This window comes from Littorina saxatilis, linkage group LG4, assembly GCF_037325665.1.
Source record: "Littorina saxatilis isolate snail1 linkage group LG4, US_GU_Lsax_2.0, whole genome shotgun sequence".
NCBI classification, from domain to species: domain Eukaryota; kingdom Metazoa; phylum Mollusca; class Gastropoda; order Littorinimorpha; family Littorinidae; genus Littorina; species Littorina saxatilis.
Window position 1 is genome coordinate 42,467,259 of NC_090248.1, and position 18,429 is coordinate 42,485,687.

The 18,429-nt window shown below is 45.3% G+C and overlaps 1 protein-coding gene across 3 annotated transcripts in view; it reads left to right on the forward strand.

Moving 5' to 3' along the window:
* The window catches only part of LOC138964782 (WASH complex subunit 4-like), a 54,965-nt gene that overhangs the window by 23,968 nt on the left and 12,568 nt on the right, over positions 1 to 18,429 (forward strand). For all 3 annotated transcript variants that reach the window (XM_070336825.1, XM_070336827.1, XM_070336826.1), the window contains exons 19-30: positions 7,934 to 8,102; positions 8,609 to 8,763; positions 9,830 to 10,009; positions 10,294 to 10,383; positions 11,016 to 11,060; positions 11,386 to 11,494; positions 12,232 to 12,385; positions 12,798 to 12,861; positions 13,163 to 13,246; positions 13,720 to 13,816; positions 14,558 to 14,652; positions 17,370 to 17,465. In XM_070336825.1, coding sequence (XP_070192926.1) covers positions 7,934 to 8,102; positions 8,609 to 8,763; positions 9,830 to 10,009; positions 10,294 to 10,383; positions 11,016 to 11,060; positions 11,386 to 11,494; positions 12,232 to 12,385; positions 12,798 to 12,861; positions 13,163 to 13,246; positions 13,720 to 13,816; positions 14,558 to 14,652; positions 17,370 to 17,465 — 1,338 coding nt within the window. The remainder of the gene's footprint in view (positions 1 to 7,933; positions 8,103 to 8,608; positions 8,764 to 9,829; positions 10,010 to 10,293; positions 10,384 to 11,015; positions 11,061 to 11,385; positions 11,495 to 12,231; positions 12,386 to 12,797; positions 12,862 to 13,162; positions 13,247 to 13,719; positions 13,817 to 14,557; positions 14,653 to 17,369; positions 17,466 to 18,429) is intronic.

An 18,429-nucleotide genomic window follows, 5' to 3' on the forward strand; every position in this document is an offset into this window, starting at 1 on the left:
GGCTGAACTGAGAAAAACGACATTGAAGATTGAACACCACAGAAACACTATTGAAACAGACACACAAGGACAAAACTGTGTTATGAATGAACAGCTTAGTTTATTTGAATTGCAAATTACTTAGCCTTTAGCACGCCAGCAGAGAATTTATGCGTCCATCCCTTCTTTCCCTCTGTCAACCAGCATGGGGATACTGCCCCAGCGCTAAACGTGTATCAATGACCCGATTCTCGTTTGTATTTGCATGCGAGAATAACGGTATTTTTAACGGTAACTTACTTGAGCCAGAACGAGACTTATTTCCTTCCGTTATCTCGTCGATTTGTTGGTTTCCTCGAAGTTTTCTGCTTTTGTTTTTTACATCGATACAGTACTTTGGTGCTTCGACAAGCAAGATGGAGGATGATGAGTTTGAAACTTTCGTTTGAGTTGTTTTTTGACAACAAATCGTACGTGGAATCTGAACGATTTACTGAGGAAGCTCTTCGCAATGAACTGTGTATCGCGGTGAAGAAAATGACACACTTCGTCAAGACAGTGACGGAATTTACGAAAGTGCAGATTGATACAAACAGTTGCTGATCCAGTTTCGTTCGGGAAATGGCAGGCCCAGCAAACATTACCGATAATCTGACTGATGTTGGATACTTTCTCCTGTTTTTGTTTTTTTTGCGTAGCAAATGCTCAACTTGCTTGTTGAGGAGATACTGCACAGAAACTGACTCAAATTCAGCGCAAAGCAAGCCAGTGCCGAGACGTTAAAAGTGTGCTGCATGGCGTGTTCGGAAATGGCGACCTGTGGATCTGCGTGGAGATCAAAGCTTTCCTCTGTATCGGAAACACCGACAGAATCCAAACTTTGGCCTAGTACCAGCGGAACTACTTGTTGTTGCTAACCGAACTAATAAAGACATTGTCCTCTTTCTTATTTCGAGCCATTGTTATCGTATCAAAGGTTGTTTCTCAAGGAAAAATTCGCTTTCGGTTGTCACCGATCGTTTGATGTGTAACCAGGATGTTGTAAAACCGAGTGAACTTCGGGTGTTCCCGTCATGGCCGAGAGTCTCTTCGGTTGTTTCCGTATGAAAAATTCTTAAGCTGAGCATGCGCACTCACAAAGTAAACTGGTTCCCGATTTCGGTTTATGAAACGAACCAATGGATGTCGAGTACCTTCCAAATAAGGACATTTCCGTTCGATTACGATTGCTGCCTTTGCAACGGACAAGTGGCTGAGTGAATGGAACATTCATCAAAACACTGATGTCATGTTATAGGTCAAGAGCTGCTGCGCAGTTTCGTATGTCGTGAATGCGCTGTTTTGCTGAGGACAAAGCCGTAACTAGCCTTTGAAATGAGACATTTTTTGGCGGGGGAATATCGACTACAGAAGACAATCAATGCCACACATGTTCACATTTTGTCTTTTTTGACAGATAAATAGGACACTTTTGACAAAAACACCGACACACATGGATGATAGGTATGTTATGGAAACATAATCTGCTAAAATACCCAAAACAGTGTTTTGAACGATTTGGTCAATTTTGCACTGGCCCACCTGCCCTTAACCCATAGTTCAGTGCTGATATCGCTGTACGCGTCCCCTTAGCAACAAGGAAGACGCCTCTAAAAAAGAGTGACCGAGACCCGTAAGGGTATCCAAGTCAGCCCGTAAGGGAGGCTGCCTTCCATATGCGCGCGCATATGCCGCCATCTTGTCATTCTACTCTCAGCGATCAGTGGAGCTGGTCGTGTTTGGTACGCTCCGGCTGTGTTTTCAGCCTACTTGCTTGGTCTTCCAGACCTGGTTTGTGTTCCCCTTGGTGTCTTCTTGTCACCGGACTTCGCATTTGCTGTTGAGGTGAGATCTTTCCATTTTTACCTGAATTTTGGCGGCATTGTTGGCTTGTTTTCGGACTTACAAAATTTTTTCCAAATTTGTTTGTGAGTTGTTTTCATCATGGCCGACAATGCGGACGGGAAGAGGTCAACATCTAAACATGTAGCTGCTTCGCCCTCTCCTGTTAAGAAAAGCTCTAGAAGTTCTAGAAGTTCTAAAACGCACGGCGATACGCCCGTGTCTCTTTCGGGTTCAGAATCCAAAAAATGTAGTGATGTTGTTGTTGGCGTGCCCGGAGTTTCCGGTTCGTCTGCTAAACCTACGGAGAAGCCCTTGCTCGGCGTTAAGCATGTTGTAGGGGATGTCTCGCCTGTAGGTTCTGGTCTTGCATCTGCGGATTTTGCTTCTTTGCTTTTGACATTAAGCTCTCAGGTTTCGGCCTTAGCGGCTGAAGTTTCGTCAACTAAGGCGGAGATACGTGCGCTGCCGGCAGGGGTCGGTGGTACGTCGTCGCTGGCCAGTGTGCGTTTGCCTCCCTCTGCTACTGTTACGAGGGCGGACGTGCATGCGTCTCAGGATGGGATCTCTCAGGCTCCCGTGGGGTCTCCGGCCGGTGTCCGTTCTTCTTCACAAGGTATGTGCACTCCACGTGAGCGTTGTCTTGAGGGAGTAGCCTCGGGTCTCATCCCAGGTGAAAGTTCTGAAACACTGGCTGATATCCACCGCTTAGTCGGGGTGTCAGTGGGTGCGAAGAGCCCTGACAAGCGAACAGATGTTCCTATTCTTCCTGGCCGTAGTCAGGTTGAAGGGCATCTGCTTCCGCCCAGGGGGCAGGAAGTTGGTGGTAGTATGGCTGGCTCTGGACTTGACTCTGTTAGTCAGTACGGTGACCAGTCTCCGGAGTGCACAGAAGGGCACGACGGCTACCTGGATGACGGTGCCGCCTCTCAGGCTGAAGGTGCTGGATTCTTTTTGCCACGGCAGCTGCCAGATGCGGTGGCTCTGGCGGCTGGAGTGGCTTCGAAATATCTCGAGGAGGAGGTGGCGGTGAACAAATCTCAGTTTGTCCATCCTCCTTCTGCCTTAGGGGATTTCAGGAGTGCTAAGGAACCGAAAAGTTCGTTCCGATTCCGGGAGTCCCCCTCTGTGGCGGTCGAGATGTCGAAGGTTTTTGCGAAAGGTCGAGCTATGTCCGATGCCTTTCCGCTGTTGTCACAGCATGGGGAGGCGCCGGAGGTGGTGGGCCCCTGGTTGGCTAAAGCGGGTCAACACGTTCCTTGTTCTGCGCTCTCAAAGAGCTCTAAACTGTCGGTTCGTCCTGTCGCTCTACTTGACTCGTTCGCTTTGCCGAGATCAGTTCTACCGGTGACTCCGGAACTGCTTTCTCTGCGGGAGGACGGGTATGCCAGGGATAGAGTAGTCCCTTACACGGAGTCTGCTCTTCAGGCTTTGGAGGAGACGGGTAGATCTCTGCTCGAGTTGGGTTCCGTCTCTAGTTCTCTCCAACGCTCTTTGTCTAGGTCTATCGCTTCATCGTTAGACCCGTTTGAGTTCCGTTACGACGCCTCCCAGGAGGATGTGACAACTCTGTTGGCGACGCTTGCCAAGGTCTCTCAGGAACAATTGAGCTTGGCAGCCAGGCTTTACGGGCATGCTGTACATTCCCGCAGAACTGCCTTTTTGGCGGGTTCAAAGATCCGAGACAGGGGTACCATTGACAGACTTAAGGTATCCCCGTTTACGGAAGGGTCGCTGCTGGGTACTTCCTCTTTGGACGCTTTGCAGAAGGAAACCCAGGACGCTAGGGATCTGGCTATTGCAAGGATTGCTCACCACGGCTTTCAGAAGGTTCAGAGCAAGCCTACCTCCCAGAGTAAGGCTCAGCCTTCTTCGTCTGGGGGGGGCAAGATGCAAAATCAGTCCACCTCTTTTCGGGGTAGGGGGCGAGGCGCGCCTTACCCGAAGAGAGGCTCCTTTGGGGGTTCTCGGGGGTCGGGGCACAAGCCTCACCCCCAATGAGGGTCTCCCGAGCCACTATTCCCAGTAACCCCCGCCGTGGTGGCGGCGGGTGGCCCCTCCAGGGCCTTGGCCGCCTGGACACGCCTGGTGTCCAGCCGGTGGATTTTGGGAATAGTGCGTTCGGGATTCCGTCTCCTCTGGGCAGAGGGGAAGGCACCTCTGTCCAGGATACCTCCGCCTTTCAGATATCCTGTGGACCCGGAAGCCAAGTCAGCCGTTCATGCGGAGGTGGCTTCCCTACTCCTGAAGGGTGCGATAGAGGAAGTTCGAGATCGAGAGTCCCTCGGCTTTTACGGCAGGCTGTTTGTGGTGCCCAAAGCCTCAGGGGCATGGAGGCCTGTTTTGGACCTGTCCACCCTGAACAAATACCTACGGGTAGTCAAGTTTGTCATGGAGACTCCTCTCTCTGTAAGGGAAGCTCTGCGTCCGGGAGATTGGGCCACGTCGGTGGATCTCACCGACGCATATTTCCATGTGCTCATGCATGTTCAAGACAGGAAATGGCTGCGCTTTCTGTGGGGCGAGAAAGTGTTTCAATTTCGGGCACTCCCCTTTGGGCTTTCCCTGGCCCCCTGGATCTTCACGCTGGTCGTTCGCCAGCTTTGCTCCCTTGTCAGACAAGAGGGGGTACGCCTACGGGCGTATTTAGACGATTGGTTGAATCTGCATCAGGACCAGTACATGTGCAGAACTCAGACTGCGAGGGTTCTCGACCTGGCGGCTCAGCTGGGCTTTACAGTCAATCTAGGGAAGTCAGAGTTAGAACCATCCCAACGCTTCACTTACCTGGGCATGGATTTCGATACGGTGGAGTGGTTAGTCCGTCCCTCTCAAAAGAGGGTGGACAAGCTTCAGAACTTGGTTCGCTCGTTGAAAGGAAAGAGTGTGTCCACGGCCCGGGAGTTGTCCTCCCTACTGGGGCAGATGGAATCGATGGCTCCCCTTGTGCCTCTAGGCAGGGTCCACAAGAGGCCGTTTCAGGCGGCTTTGAGGAGGCAGTGGGACCAAGCCTCTCAGGGCTGGAATGTTCGCATAGGACTGGGGAGTTGGTTCAACAACACTACAAGTGTTTGGCTGCTCCCCTGGGTCTCTCAGGGTGTTCCGATCGTTCCTCCGGCGCCGGAGAACATTCTTGTTACAGATGCATCCATGACAGGCTGGGGTGCTCATCTGGCCGATCAGACAGCCTCAGGTCTGTGGGATCTCTCCCTAGCTCCACAGCACATAAACGTGCTGGAGCTGGAGGCTGTGTCTCTGGGTTTACAGGCTTTCCTGCCGCTTCTGGGGGGCAGTCATGTTCAAGTCCACACGGACAATACGACTGTGGCCGCTTACATAAATCGGCAGGGGGGCACACGCTCGCAGAAGCTGTCGGAGAGCGCTTGCCGTCTGTTGGTTTGGTGCAGCTCGCACAACATACTTCTCTCAGCCAAGTACCTGAAGGGCACGCTCAATGTTTTGGCGGATGCCCTCAGTCGGGGGGACAAGGTTCTGCACTCAGAATGGACCCTCTCCCACCAGGCGTTGGACCGCCTTTGGGTTCAAGTAGACAAGCCTTGCATAGATCTGTTTGCAACGAGATTCTCAACCAGGCTTCCCCTTTTCGTCTCACCGTTCCCGGACCCTCTGGCGTGGGCGGTGAACGCGTTGGATCTGGATTGGTCAAATCTGCAGGCGTATGCTTTTCCTCCGTTTTGCCTGCTAGGGAAGGTAGTAAGAAAAGTGGATCTGGAAAAGCCAGCGCTGGTGCTGGTTGCTCCTCTTTGGCCCAGCCAGCACTGGTATCCGGACCTTCTGCGGCTGGCAGTGCGCCCACCCATTCCTCTAGGCGTTCGAAGGGGCGACCTGTTACAGCCCAGGTCAGGGGTCCCGCACGAGAATCCGCAAGCGTTGCAGCTTCACGGCTGGATTCTGTCAGAATCGCTCTGCGTCGTGCCGGGGCCTCGGCCACAACTTTGAAACTGGTACAGAAAGCACACAGAGACTCTACTAGCTCCGTTTACTCTTCTCATTGGGCTGCATGGGCCAAGTGGTGCTCTGAGAATAAGGTTCAACATCTTTCCCCAAGGTCCATGGAGGTAGCCAACCACCTCTCTTGGTTGGCTAGTAAGGGGGTCTCTCCTTCTTCACTGCGAGTTAGAAGGTCTGCGATTTCTTCCACTCTTAGACAGCTCGGTCGCAAGATCAATCTTGACGGTGTCATTTCAAGCGTGCTTAAGGGAGCTGCCCTTGACGCAGCTCTCTCAAGATCACAGCTCCCTGCCTGGGATCTGTTTGTGGTTCTCCGTTTCCTTGCATCGGAGGACTTTGAGCCTCTCCGGTTGGCTAGTTTACCTAATTTGACGAGAAAAACTCTGTTTTTGGTCTTGCTGGCCACGGCTAGGAGGGGTAGCGAGGTGCACGCACTTTCTGGTCTCGCTAAAGATATTTCCCTGGAGAGGGATGGCTCCTACTCTTTGAGATTTACGCCTAATTTTCTCGCTAAAAATCAAAAGCCCGGTCAGGCTTCGCCTGGCATTCGTATTCCACCCTTGAGCGATATACTCGCTCCTGGAGACCCCGATCTGTCAAATTGTCCTGTCAGGGCGTTAAGCAGCTACCTGTCTAGGTCTTCGCCGATTCGCTCGGAAACTCAGAAATTACTGTTTATATCCCTCAACACTGTGCGAGCGAAGGATATCTCGAAGGTCACCTTGACTAAATGGGTTTCACTGACCATTAAGCAAGCGTATGGTTGGTGGCAACGCCAGTCTGGCGAGGTCAGGGCGGTGCTTCCTCTTACGTCAGCCAGGACGCACGAAGCGAGGGCTTGGGCGTCTTCTGTGGCCGTGCTTCGCTCAGGGCGCCTATCAGAGGTCCTGGCGGCGGCTTACTGGAAATCTGAGGACGTGTTCATCAATTTTTATTTGAGAGACATTGCTGCAAGGCGGCAAGATGGCAGTGCGGCTTTGCCGGCTCTCGTGGCTGCAGGGCAGGTCCTGCGGTCTTAATTTGGTAAGTACCCTCCTCCTATAGTAGCAATCTGCTATATGTGAGTTGGGTAAGATATGTAATTTAATTAAAAATTTTAATAATAAATTTTCATTTGATTAATATACTTACCCAACTCACATCGTTTATTCCCTCCCGCCTCCCCGCTGTGGGGGGTATGGGGGTCTAAAAAAGTAGTGAGTTGGGCTTCGTGTAGAATGACAAGATGGCGGCATATGCGCGCGCATATGGAAGGCAGCCTCCCTTACGGGCTGACTTGGATACCCTTACGGGTCTCGGTCACTCTTTTTTAGAGGCGTCTTCCTTGTTGCTAAGGGGACGCGTACAGCGATATCAGCACTGAACTATGGGTTAATTGCTATATGTGAGTTGGGTAAGTATATTAATCAAATGAAAATTTATTATTAAAATTTTTAAGTTTCTTTTCATTACCTCTGTAAATTTACCTCCATGTAAAGACACCCTCTTTGCCAAGACCTGATTTGTCAGATTTGTTTAGAGGTCTTAAAAGGGGGGTTGCAGTGTATCAGTTTTTTGGCTAATACTTCCGGGTAAGAAGAAGTACACAAATAATGCATTTCACATAAGAAGCCCCACTGGTTCTCTATTGACAATATGACAGAACTGAACAGGAAAGACTGTGTGACCTTAAAGGCATATGTACGCGCTCCCGTGTTTACAAAGTGTAGTTTGCCCATAATCGATGTCAAACGCACCATAAGACCATGTAATGACGATATGTCGCCATGCGCGGACCATATACATGCATTACAGCTTGTTTTAGAGTCTCAAAAACTTTGGATGTAAACAAAGACGCGGAGTTATTTCCCTTGCGTCAACGCTACCTCTGTTGGCAAATCTATAAATAGGACGATCCAGATCAAAATGAAAATTAACATATCTCAACATTGAAGGGGTCCTAGACCACAATATTTTGCAGGGAACTTAATTTAGCATGTCTCCAGCTGTTGGTAAAGCAATTAGCGTGTATAGTCATCGAGTACATATGGCTTTAAGCTTGAAAGTAAAGAAAAGATACTTTGGGAAATTTACTTTCACATTCTTTATTTTCTCATTCTAGCATCTTCTTGATCCACTGTGTCGCTCCATTGAAACCGACCTTCGCCTGGCTATTCACCTTCACCTTCAACTAGATGACCGCAACCCTTTCAAGGTCGGGCTGCGTGACCTTTCACATCTGCTGCGTGTCAAACCCATCAGATTCTTTGAGCGAACAGTCAACGTCAAAGGTAAAGACAACCATGAAGTGTAACATGTCATTTTAAAATTCAAAATTGAACGGTTCTGTCTTAAAAGTGTTAATTTCTAAGAACCAAGATCAAAGAGAGCTTGAAAGAAAATTCTTGAATTAATAGAGATGAGACTGATAGATAATAGAAAAAGTAGAAGAAATTCCCCTTTCTTAGTGCCTGTACATTCATGCTAGGAAACCATTGGTGTGTATGATTTTCTTTACTCTGCTAAAGTCTATGAATCTGATATCTGATTTACTGAATACATTTGTGACCTGCAATTTGTTAACCTAATGTGATCGGAGTGACTCACAAGATCAACAAGCATTTACCTGAACAGATTTTTTACATTGCTGCGCATTGCCACCTTTTGGTGTATTTTTTTCATTAACTTTGGAGCAGTGAACAGGCACACATTGGCCTCAACCACTAATCAAGTCAAGTTAAGTCAAGTCGAGATCAAAAGGAGAAATCATGAATTTTCTATCTCGTTTTGTGAACAGCATACGTTGAGCACTACCTGAACAAGACCTTCTACAACCTGACCACAGTGGCGCTCCATGACTGGAAGACCTACGGTGAGATGAAGAACATGGCCGAACAGAAGTACGGCCTCACTCTCATCGACTCGCATCTTCCCAGTCAGACTCTGGAGCAGGTTGGTTGTTAGATAAATGCAGACCTGGGAACCCATACGATTTCGTTGTATTTTGTGGGCATGATTGTCTAGAACACGATCAGTACGGTCAGTGGAATAAAATACGATGAGAAAAATTCCAAGACTACTTTTCTTCACAATCGCATCCCGAAACTGATCAGTAATTTTGACACATGATTACAGTTTTTGTCAGTAAACATTGAAAGAAGCATTTGGTTTAAATGTATTAGTAAACTTCATTAACGGTGTGACGGACGCGTGCAAAGCATGTTCGAATCATGAATGTTCAAATGCTGTGTGAAGTACGGTCATATTTCTGAAAATACACCAAGTTTGTTTGAGAATACTCCAAGTGCAAAACAGGTCTGTTGTTAGATAAATGACCAGTAAAAATAAAAGATGGTTTGGGTGTGGTTTCATCATGAAATTTCGAATGCGGAAAGTGGTCTGCAGAGTCATTTAAAAAGCAAGAATCACAAATTGTAATTAAAAGCTCCACAAGACGTAGTGTTCGTGTTTGTTTTTAAGCTCATGCAGTGTGAAATAGACATTCTCCTTCATGTAAGTCTGTCCCAAAGCAAATAATTACGCTGTACCTATGTCAAAAGGCAAAGTTAAGAAATATTAGTCATGTTCTTGTTTGCAACTTTGATGACAGTCTAAGAAAGTGTGAAGGTGTTTTTGCCTGAATTTTTACTCATCCTTTCAGCCCCTTTAGTTTTGTTGTAAGTGTTTGTACTTATGATGTTCGAATAAAAAAAACCACAAGAATGGTAGGTAATTATTGGAATGTTTAATTTATGACATATAACAAAATGTTACATTCACTGTACTTCGACCGAGCTGTCTTTTAAGTGGACAGACACAAAAACCACTTATGATACAGATGAAGAACTAATCACAACATTTTCCAAGAGACTTGCTTGGTATAAGCTTAGCTTGTTGTGTGGTCCCAATTGTTTATGTTGTATATATGCCACCCCATGTTTTCGGAATAAAATCTTGTTTGAACCAAGACGCTTGCAAGGCAATGATTCTAACTTATGGTGTAAACTTTTCTTCACAGGGTCTGGACGTACTGGAGATCATGCGCAACATCCACGTGTTTGTGTCTAAGTACCTGTACAACCTGAACAACCAGATCTTCGCGGAGCGGACCTCCAACAACAAACACCTTAACACCATCAACATCAGGCACATCGCAAACTCCATCCGCACTCACGGCATTGGTATCATGAACACCACAGTGAGAGATAGAGAGAGAGAGAGTCTGTCTGTCTGTCTGTTTGTCTGCCTGTCTGTCTGTCTGTCTGTCTGTATGTGTGTCTTAATTTATATGTGTGTGTATCTCTGTGCATGTCTGTGTGTCTGTCTGTTTATTTGTCAATCTGTGTATGTGTACGTCTTTCTGCCCATTTGTTTGTATGTACATTGGCATTTAACTTACATTTTCTCTTCACATGAATGGCATTCATTAGATGATTGCCGGAAAGCACTGAAAACTCTAACAAAATGTTGTGTGTGTTTCAGGTAAACTTCACATTCCAGTTCCTGAGGAAGAAGTTCTTCATCTTCTCTCAGTTCATGTACGATGAGCACATCAAGTCACGACTCATCAAGGTCTGCACTGGACTGCAGTATATATCTAACAGATGCACCATTTGGTCATAATCTTTCATCTCTAATATTTGTAGCTTACCTACTGAAAATAAACAGATGCTGACTTCTGTTGGTTGAGTTTGAACTTGCTGTTAACATGTTGCAAAAAACTAGTGACCAGTATGAATACAGTTCCCCCCTCCCACTTTTTTAGGACCCACTGCTTTAAAAATACCCCTTTTTAAGACCCTAGTTGTTCAGATTTTCTGTTAATAATGTCTTTAAATTAACCTCCATTTAAAGACTCACTCCATTTCAAAGACCTCATGCTTTTTACAGATCTTTGGAGGTTGATCTTGAAATGGAGGTTCCAATGATGATAGTTGTTTAGCGCCCTCACACTGAAACCATTAGGCCAGCAGCCAAGACACCAGAGCTGGAGATTGGGGTCCAGTAGGATCATGGAGTTGGCTTAGAGACTTTGCTGGGTTCTATGTCAGCGCTGTAGTTGGTAAGGCCTGTTGCTCAAACGGCTGTAGGGGAACTGGGCCAGGGTTGTTTTGGGGTAGGGGTACATGGGGTTGGGAGGTATAGGTTCCACTGAACCCCAAAGTATTTATGCGTGACAAGTGGCAAACTGTTGCTGTGTGCAGGACTGGAAGTTCTTCAAGGAGAACCACATGCAGACAGACCAACAGGTAAGGTTTTTATCATAGTGTCGCATTTGTCAACTGTTTTTTTTTGTTACAACTGCTGCTTTATGACTTATGTGCAGTTGTATTTGTGTGTGTGTGTGTGTGTGTGTGTGTGTGTGTGTGTGTGTGTGTGTGTGTGTGTGTGTGTGTGTGTGTGTGTGTGTGTGTCTGCATCTCACTGCCTGCCTGTGTCAGTGTGTATGTCTGTGTGCATGTAAGCACAGTATAAAACATGTGGAGCTCTGTCATTATTGTAATAACACTACTTACAGTTTGCAGCATTATCAATGTAAAGGAAACCTGCACCGGTATTTTGTTTTGATTTCAGTACCCCTACGAGCGTGCAGACAAGTTCAACAAGGGTATTCGCAAACTGGGTCTGACTCCCGACGGAGAGAGTTACCTGGACCAGTTCCGGACACTAATCACTCAGATAGGTAGGGTAGAATGAAATTGAAAGTCACAAATCACACATTCAGAACAATTCTGTTGTGTCTTAACAAGACAGGAAAACTATACCAATCATGATTTCATGAAAAAAAAACATTCTTTAATGTAGCCTCACATAGCTCGAGGAAGGTGGACAAAATAGCAATTACATTATGTGTAACAATTTAATCGTAGGCTGTTTACTTTTGTTGTTTTATGTAAATCTCGCTGCATGCTTCCATTTAGTTGTACTGACAGCGCATTGTAAAAGCTCGATTTGATGACGTTACACGTACAGGTTCCTGTCTTTGCTACAGGTCATGGATCTAGAACTCGGGATCTAGAACTCTGGATTGCTTTTTGGTTGTCGTCTTCTGGTTGCCGCCTTCTGGTTATATTCAATTTATAAGAAAATGAACAAATTCTCATTGTGAAACTATAGCGGTGACACACAATGACCCAGCTGGGTCTCTAAACCAACTTCATGACTATTTGACACCAACCTCCAGCTTTGGTGGCTTGGAGCTCGAGCACGACAGCCAAACCTCCTTCGCGGCGGCCCCTTTTATTTAGTTATCATTATTTTTTTCTAAATCATCTAAAGTCGTGGTAACATCCGGGAACATGCCCCTAATGGCTTAACTGTGAGGGCGTCAAACAGCATTTATTATCATCTCATTGTGATAGCCTATCCAGGGACATAATCTTTTCAATATCAACAAAATCTTATTTGTGTGTTTTGCAGGCAATGCCATGGGCTACATCAGGATGGTTCGCTCTGGAGGCCTGCACTGCTGCAGCAACGCCATCCGCTTCATCCCAGACCTGGAGGACATCGTCAACTTTGAGGAGCTGTGCAAGGAGGAGGGACTGTCTAGAGAGTGTCAGGTGGCCGCCAGGTAAATCACTCGCTCTAGCTCATCTGTCATTTGAATGATAAGAAGAAGAAAATGATCGGTGTAGAGTTAAAGGAGTTGAACTCTTTGTTATAGTCTAAACAATTACAAAAATGATATGTGTTCAAGAGTACGCAGAGGAGATGAGAGGGGGGGAATCCACAGCAAGTACACAAAAGGACTGTGTGAATTCATAGCTGAAAGCACGAACCCAGGCTGAAACCTTCACTCTGACATGTCTTGAGAATACTGAATGGAAAGGGGCAGTCTGATGAGCGTCAAGCTGATATGGCATTGCCAGTCGGTAGTGTGTCATGAGTCAGTACTTATAGGCATCACGCAAAGTTCGTGGGAACACTTTTAACATTGATCAGTTCTTGGCTTACCGGGCTTACTTTACACTTTCTTATTGCAGAAATCTAGACAATGTGATCGAGAACCTGACCAAAAACTTTGCTGAAGGAACTGAGTACTTCAAGGTGAGTACAAAATTAGCATCAGAGAAACAAAGGGACGTAAGCGCTCTAAAGCTATTTGTGTGCAACAAGAGGTATGTGGGACCAATCTCCTGGCACCATACAATCATATAAAATCAGTAGAAATGTATATTGTTAGTGTTTTACTTCGTAAAGGTGTAACCTTATTTTCTTTTTCTTCTTTTGTTTGTTAGTTTGTTTGTTTTTGTTCAGGGGTTGAGAGGTGAAGATGGGGACCTCGATCATTAGAAATTCAAATTTTGAACAATCAGTACTCAGTTTTTGAACGTGTGATTTCTTCTAGATGTTGGTGGATGTGTTTGCCCCAGAGTTCAGGAATCCCAAGAACATGCACCTCAGGAACTTCTTCGTCATTCTGGCCCCTCTGGTGAGTGCATGTGCAGTGATGGGAATGTGGATGGTTGAATTGACCGTTCATCACTGTTAATGTTCATATTTCTTCATAAACACATTTTGGAAAAATACATCGCTAAACATTTTGTGGAAAGAAATGGCTCACTACTGCCCATAGATTTTTGTGGTAAAGACATGTCAGTTACTGGAACACTCAGATAAATGTTGTATAATTTTAGAGTGCTCATGACCGACATTTTAGGGTGGGCAGAGGTACAAGACATGGTTGTAGAAGAAGTTGAGCACCTACCTCTGTCACTGTGAACAAACAATATTAAATAAAACAGAGGTCACCTTCAAACAAGATTTGAAACAGAGTTGAGAATTTATAATGCTTTCGGTTCGTTGAAGCTTAATCAGATTTATAATTACCCAGAACTAGTTGTTTTTATTCTTTTGCTCACATGCAGAACAGTAGTGCTAACAGTAAATGTTTGTGTTTTATAGACAGTGAACTATGTGGAGCACTCCATCAGTTGCAAGGAGAAGATGAACCGTAAGAACAAAGTGGGAGCCGCTTTCACTGATGATGGCTTTGCCATGGGTGAGTCTCACACTCAGGTGATCTATATCTAGGAAAAGGATCGCAGTATGATTGTCTTATGATCATACTGCGTGGAATTAGCACAGTCGGTAGCGGCGCTGGCTTCAAAACCAGTTGTCGCTATCGCCGGGGGATTTGTTTCCCAGAGTCAACTAAAAATGTGTGCAGACTCTCCTTAGTGCCCTAAAGAACCCAAGTCTCGGGCTTGGAAACATGAATACACACCTGCAGGAAAAACAAAAACAAAATTGGTAGCGCTGTACTGTATGGCAGCTCACTTTCCCCAGAGAGAAAGCAACCCGAAATTCCATCAGGGTAAACCTCACAGGACTATATAAAATCTTATCCTTATCCTAAGGTGGCCAGAGAAAAAGCTATAGCTACCAAAAAACAAGTGTCCTTGGGAGTTGCAGCCTACCAATGCAGAAGCAGATTCATATCAGAAATCATCACGAATAACATTTAAGAATTTATCACAGCACACTGTTAACAAAAACAATGACAGTTTTTCTAGTTTGTCTTTTTCTCCCTCATTCATTTCTTTTAAAAGTCCTCTCCTGTGGTGGGTAGAAACGCCACAGCATGTCTCTTCATGCAGGGCCACCAGATTGCAAAAACAGCTTCTCCTTCAGCCATGCATGCTTTCTCTGCAAGTTCTGTGGCTAGGTTTTGCAGACACGGGTCTTATTTCAAATGCTGTTAGAGGATTTTAGCTTGATATAGTTTGCATTGCTGTTTCAGGTCTGGCCTACATCCTCAAGTTGCTTGACCAGTACTATGAGTTTGACTCGCTTCACTGGTTCCAGGCTGTCCGCACCAAGTTCAAGACTGACAGGGTAAGTTCTTGTTGTTATATCGTGTACAGTGGAACCCCCTATTTAATACCTACACAAATCTGTGAAGATCTGGTCTTAGAAAGGAGGGAGTCTTAAAAAGGAGGGAGTCTTAGAAAGGAGGGAGTCTTAAAAAGGAGGGAGTCTTAGAAAGGAGGGAGTCTTAAAATGGAGGGAGTCTTAAAAAGGAGGGAGTCTTAGAAAGGAGGGAGTCTTAAAAAGGAGGGAGTCTTAGAAAGGAGGGAGTCTTAGAAAGGAGGGAGTCTTAAAATGGAGGTACATTTACAGAGATTATGAACAGAATGAAAAGCTGAGAAAGTAAGGTCTTAAAATAGGGGGGTCTTAAAAGGGGGTCCCACTGTATTGTTAATTGTTCCTGAGTGACTGAGATCATGCATAATAGGTAAAAGTAGTCCTGTAACCAATTGTGGTCGTAGGGAGCGATTTTTGATTTACTGTGTTGTGTATTGTTGATTGTGCCTGTCATTGAGATCGTGTATAGAAGCATCCTGAACCTAGGTCAAAAATGAGTTACTTCCCTTCGGGTCTCATTCTATCCCTGGCAGGATGCCTTGGTTTTCCTTGTCTGGAGAGGAAATCGATTTTTTACATATTTAGATCTTTTCGTAATGTGTCATGGATATAAGCAGATTCGTGATCGTCGATAATGATTTTTCATGGTGTTGTGTAATTTTTAAATTACAAAGAAATTGATATGAAAGACAGTTTCAAGCGAGCTATTTTTCGCGGCTGTATTTACTGTGCAAACAACTCTAAATATGGCAAAAGTGTCACGTGATAATCAACCGTTTGGTTTCGGCGCTCGCTGGAGCAGACGATTTTTTCTGTAACCAGTTGACAGTGATGCAACCATATATTACCCTACATACGTGAGAGAGACACCCGTGAGATAATAATCGTTCAAATCACACGTGTGTATATCATGTAAATGAGGTCATGTCAAGCAAGTCTGGCAGGGACCTGTTTTTCCACTGCTTATGATGCCAAAGTCACCGAGACAAACGTCATTATAGAAACACAAATTGCGCTCGCTAATTACCCTCGATGAATCTTTAGAACTAACACGTCACGCCAAACTTTCAGAGTGACATTTCTTTGCTTTGACGTAATAGATTGCACGAGGCTTTAGAAGAGATCGAGGTTCCAAAACAAGCGTCTTCAATTTAGCTGCCTCGAATGCAGGACATTTTCAGTAAAATACATAGAGAATACTACATGGCTTGCTGTTTCGTACCAGATTTACACTCGTTGCTTTTTCAAATAGTGAACAGCTCGCTTTCGCTCGCAGTTCAATATTTAAAAAAACAACTCGTGTAAATCTGGTATGACACAGCAAGCCATGTAGTATTCTCTATTTACGGTCTCCTTCCGGCAGCAGTCCCAAAATTTCGACTTGTTTTGACCTTAGAACGATGTCTTTATCATAACTGTGAAGAACAGAACTGAGATCACTGTCGAAGTCGGCCAATTTGCAATCATTTTTGTCTCACGAACACTGCTTACGAACAACATATGGGAGATAACTCTGTATTTTTGTTTTGATAGATTCGCGTAGGACTTTAGCGTCCGGTCAGAGAGACAACTGGCGATAGCCGTGGAGCGATGATTATCAGAATGGCATAGAAGGTGAAGGTAAAGCAAAGGTAGTCCCATAACCAAGTTTGGTCGAAGGGGAGCGAGATGTTAGAGATCTCAACTACTCTTATCTCGGGCAAGCTTAAAAAAATGTGGGTATTTGTATTCACCTCAGGTGGGGGTCGAACCTATGTAGGCTATGACCTCCAGGGTGAGAGGCAAACGTTCCAACCACTGTGCCACTCCGGCTCCCCCGTGCATAGAAAACATTGGTAATTATGCTGAACACTTTCTTGAACACTGGAAATGGTCATGTTGGGTTGCTGTTACCTCTGTTTTTGTCCTTAAAGGTACTGAACTTGTCAAATCCAGGTGCACGGAGCCCCTGGGGCATTTAGTCATACCTCAGGCAGCTATCCGTTAGAAGAACTACCAAGTTTCATTGACTTGCACCCAAAGAGTCAAGAACTGCGATTTTTTTACGAATTAATTTCATACTCGGACCCGGCTGGTCTTGACCTATTTTTGGATCTAAATTTAGATCGGGTAGATCACCACATCATGCACAAAAAGACAGTCACTAAGCAAACTATGTCAGGCGTCATCATGAGTTTGTGTAAAACAAAATGGAGGCCGGATTCACTCAGTTGAATCGAACTCTGACCAAACACCACGTAATAACTAGATTAATGTATGCACTCGTGTGAACAAGAAACTGTCGAGCTTCACAGATGTCGTCGTTGGGTAGTTTTGGGTTTGTTTTACTACCATAGGAGGATTTTTGAACTGTAAATGCACTCGGCTGCAACAAAAACGCAAAAAGAAGGCTGTGAGCTGCACTGTGCCTTTAAGCAGCGATCATGCACATAAGATATTATAGTTACAGTGGAACCCTCCTTTAAAGACCCTGCAATTTAAGACTCCCTCCCGTTTAAGACCCTGTTTTCTCAGACTTTCTGTTCATGACCTCTGCAAAGTTACCCCCATTTTAAGACTCCCTCCTTTTTAAGACCTGATGTTTGCAGATTTTGGGAGGTCTTATATTAGGGGGTTCCACTGTAATTGCACTGAACACTTGCTTGAGTACCTGAAATAATCACAAGATCCCTTTTGTTATGTAACAGGCACAACTGACCAAGCAGTCAACAGGTGGGCGAGGAGACGAAAAACTGCAGCAGACCATGTCACTGACCGCCAGACGCCTTGAACAAACGCTACAGGTAATAACAGTCTCTTTCTTTGTTGCAGCAGCAATTAGAGGTCCCTCTGATTAGAGGTCCTTATGTCATACATTATTGTGATACTGGGACTGGGTGGCCAAGTGGTAACGCACTTGCGCTCGGAAGCGAGAGGTTGCGTGTTCAGGCCTGGGTCAGGCCGCAATTTTCTCCCCCCTTTCCTAACCTAGGTGGTGGGTTCAAGTGCTAGTCTTTCGGATGAGACGAAAAACCGAGGTCCCTTCGTGTACACTACATTGGGGTGTGCACGTTAAAGATCCCACGATTGACAAAAGGGTCTTTCCTGGCAAAATTGTATAGGCATAGATAAAAATGTCCATCAAATACCCGTGGGACTTGGAATAAAGTAAAAAAATTCCATCTCACACGGCATTAAGTCTCAGGAAACATGAATACACGCATGCAGGAAAAAAAAAAAAAATAATATGGGTAGCGCCGTATGTATGGCAGCTCGCTTTCCCCGGGGAGAAAGCAGCCCGAATTTCCATGAGGGTAACCTCACTGGACTGTAAATCTTATCCAATCCAATCCATCCAATCCAATCCAAATATCACAATTTTAACCCGCCAGACGGGCAAGTTCCAAGTAACTTCAAGAAAGTCACGAGCTCGCCAGAAATTTTGCTGGCCCGGTATATATGTTACAGTTAATCTGTGAAACCAGGGAATACGTGTATTAACTAGGTAATACATGAATTAACTGACGGAAAAAACAGTTAATTCATGTATTGCTTAAAATAGTTTAGTTAATACAGGTATTCCCTGGTTTCACAGATAAACTATAACATAAATACCACAGTTGCTGCATCTGCATTGTTTTATTTGGCTTTGAAACTCGATATGACAACCAAAAGGGTCGTATTTGACAAGATTTTTCACTGGCCAGCCGGGCTAGTTGCCAGGCGGTTTCTACTAGCCCGGCGGATTTTTTATTCGCCCCCAATGAT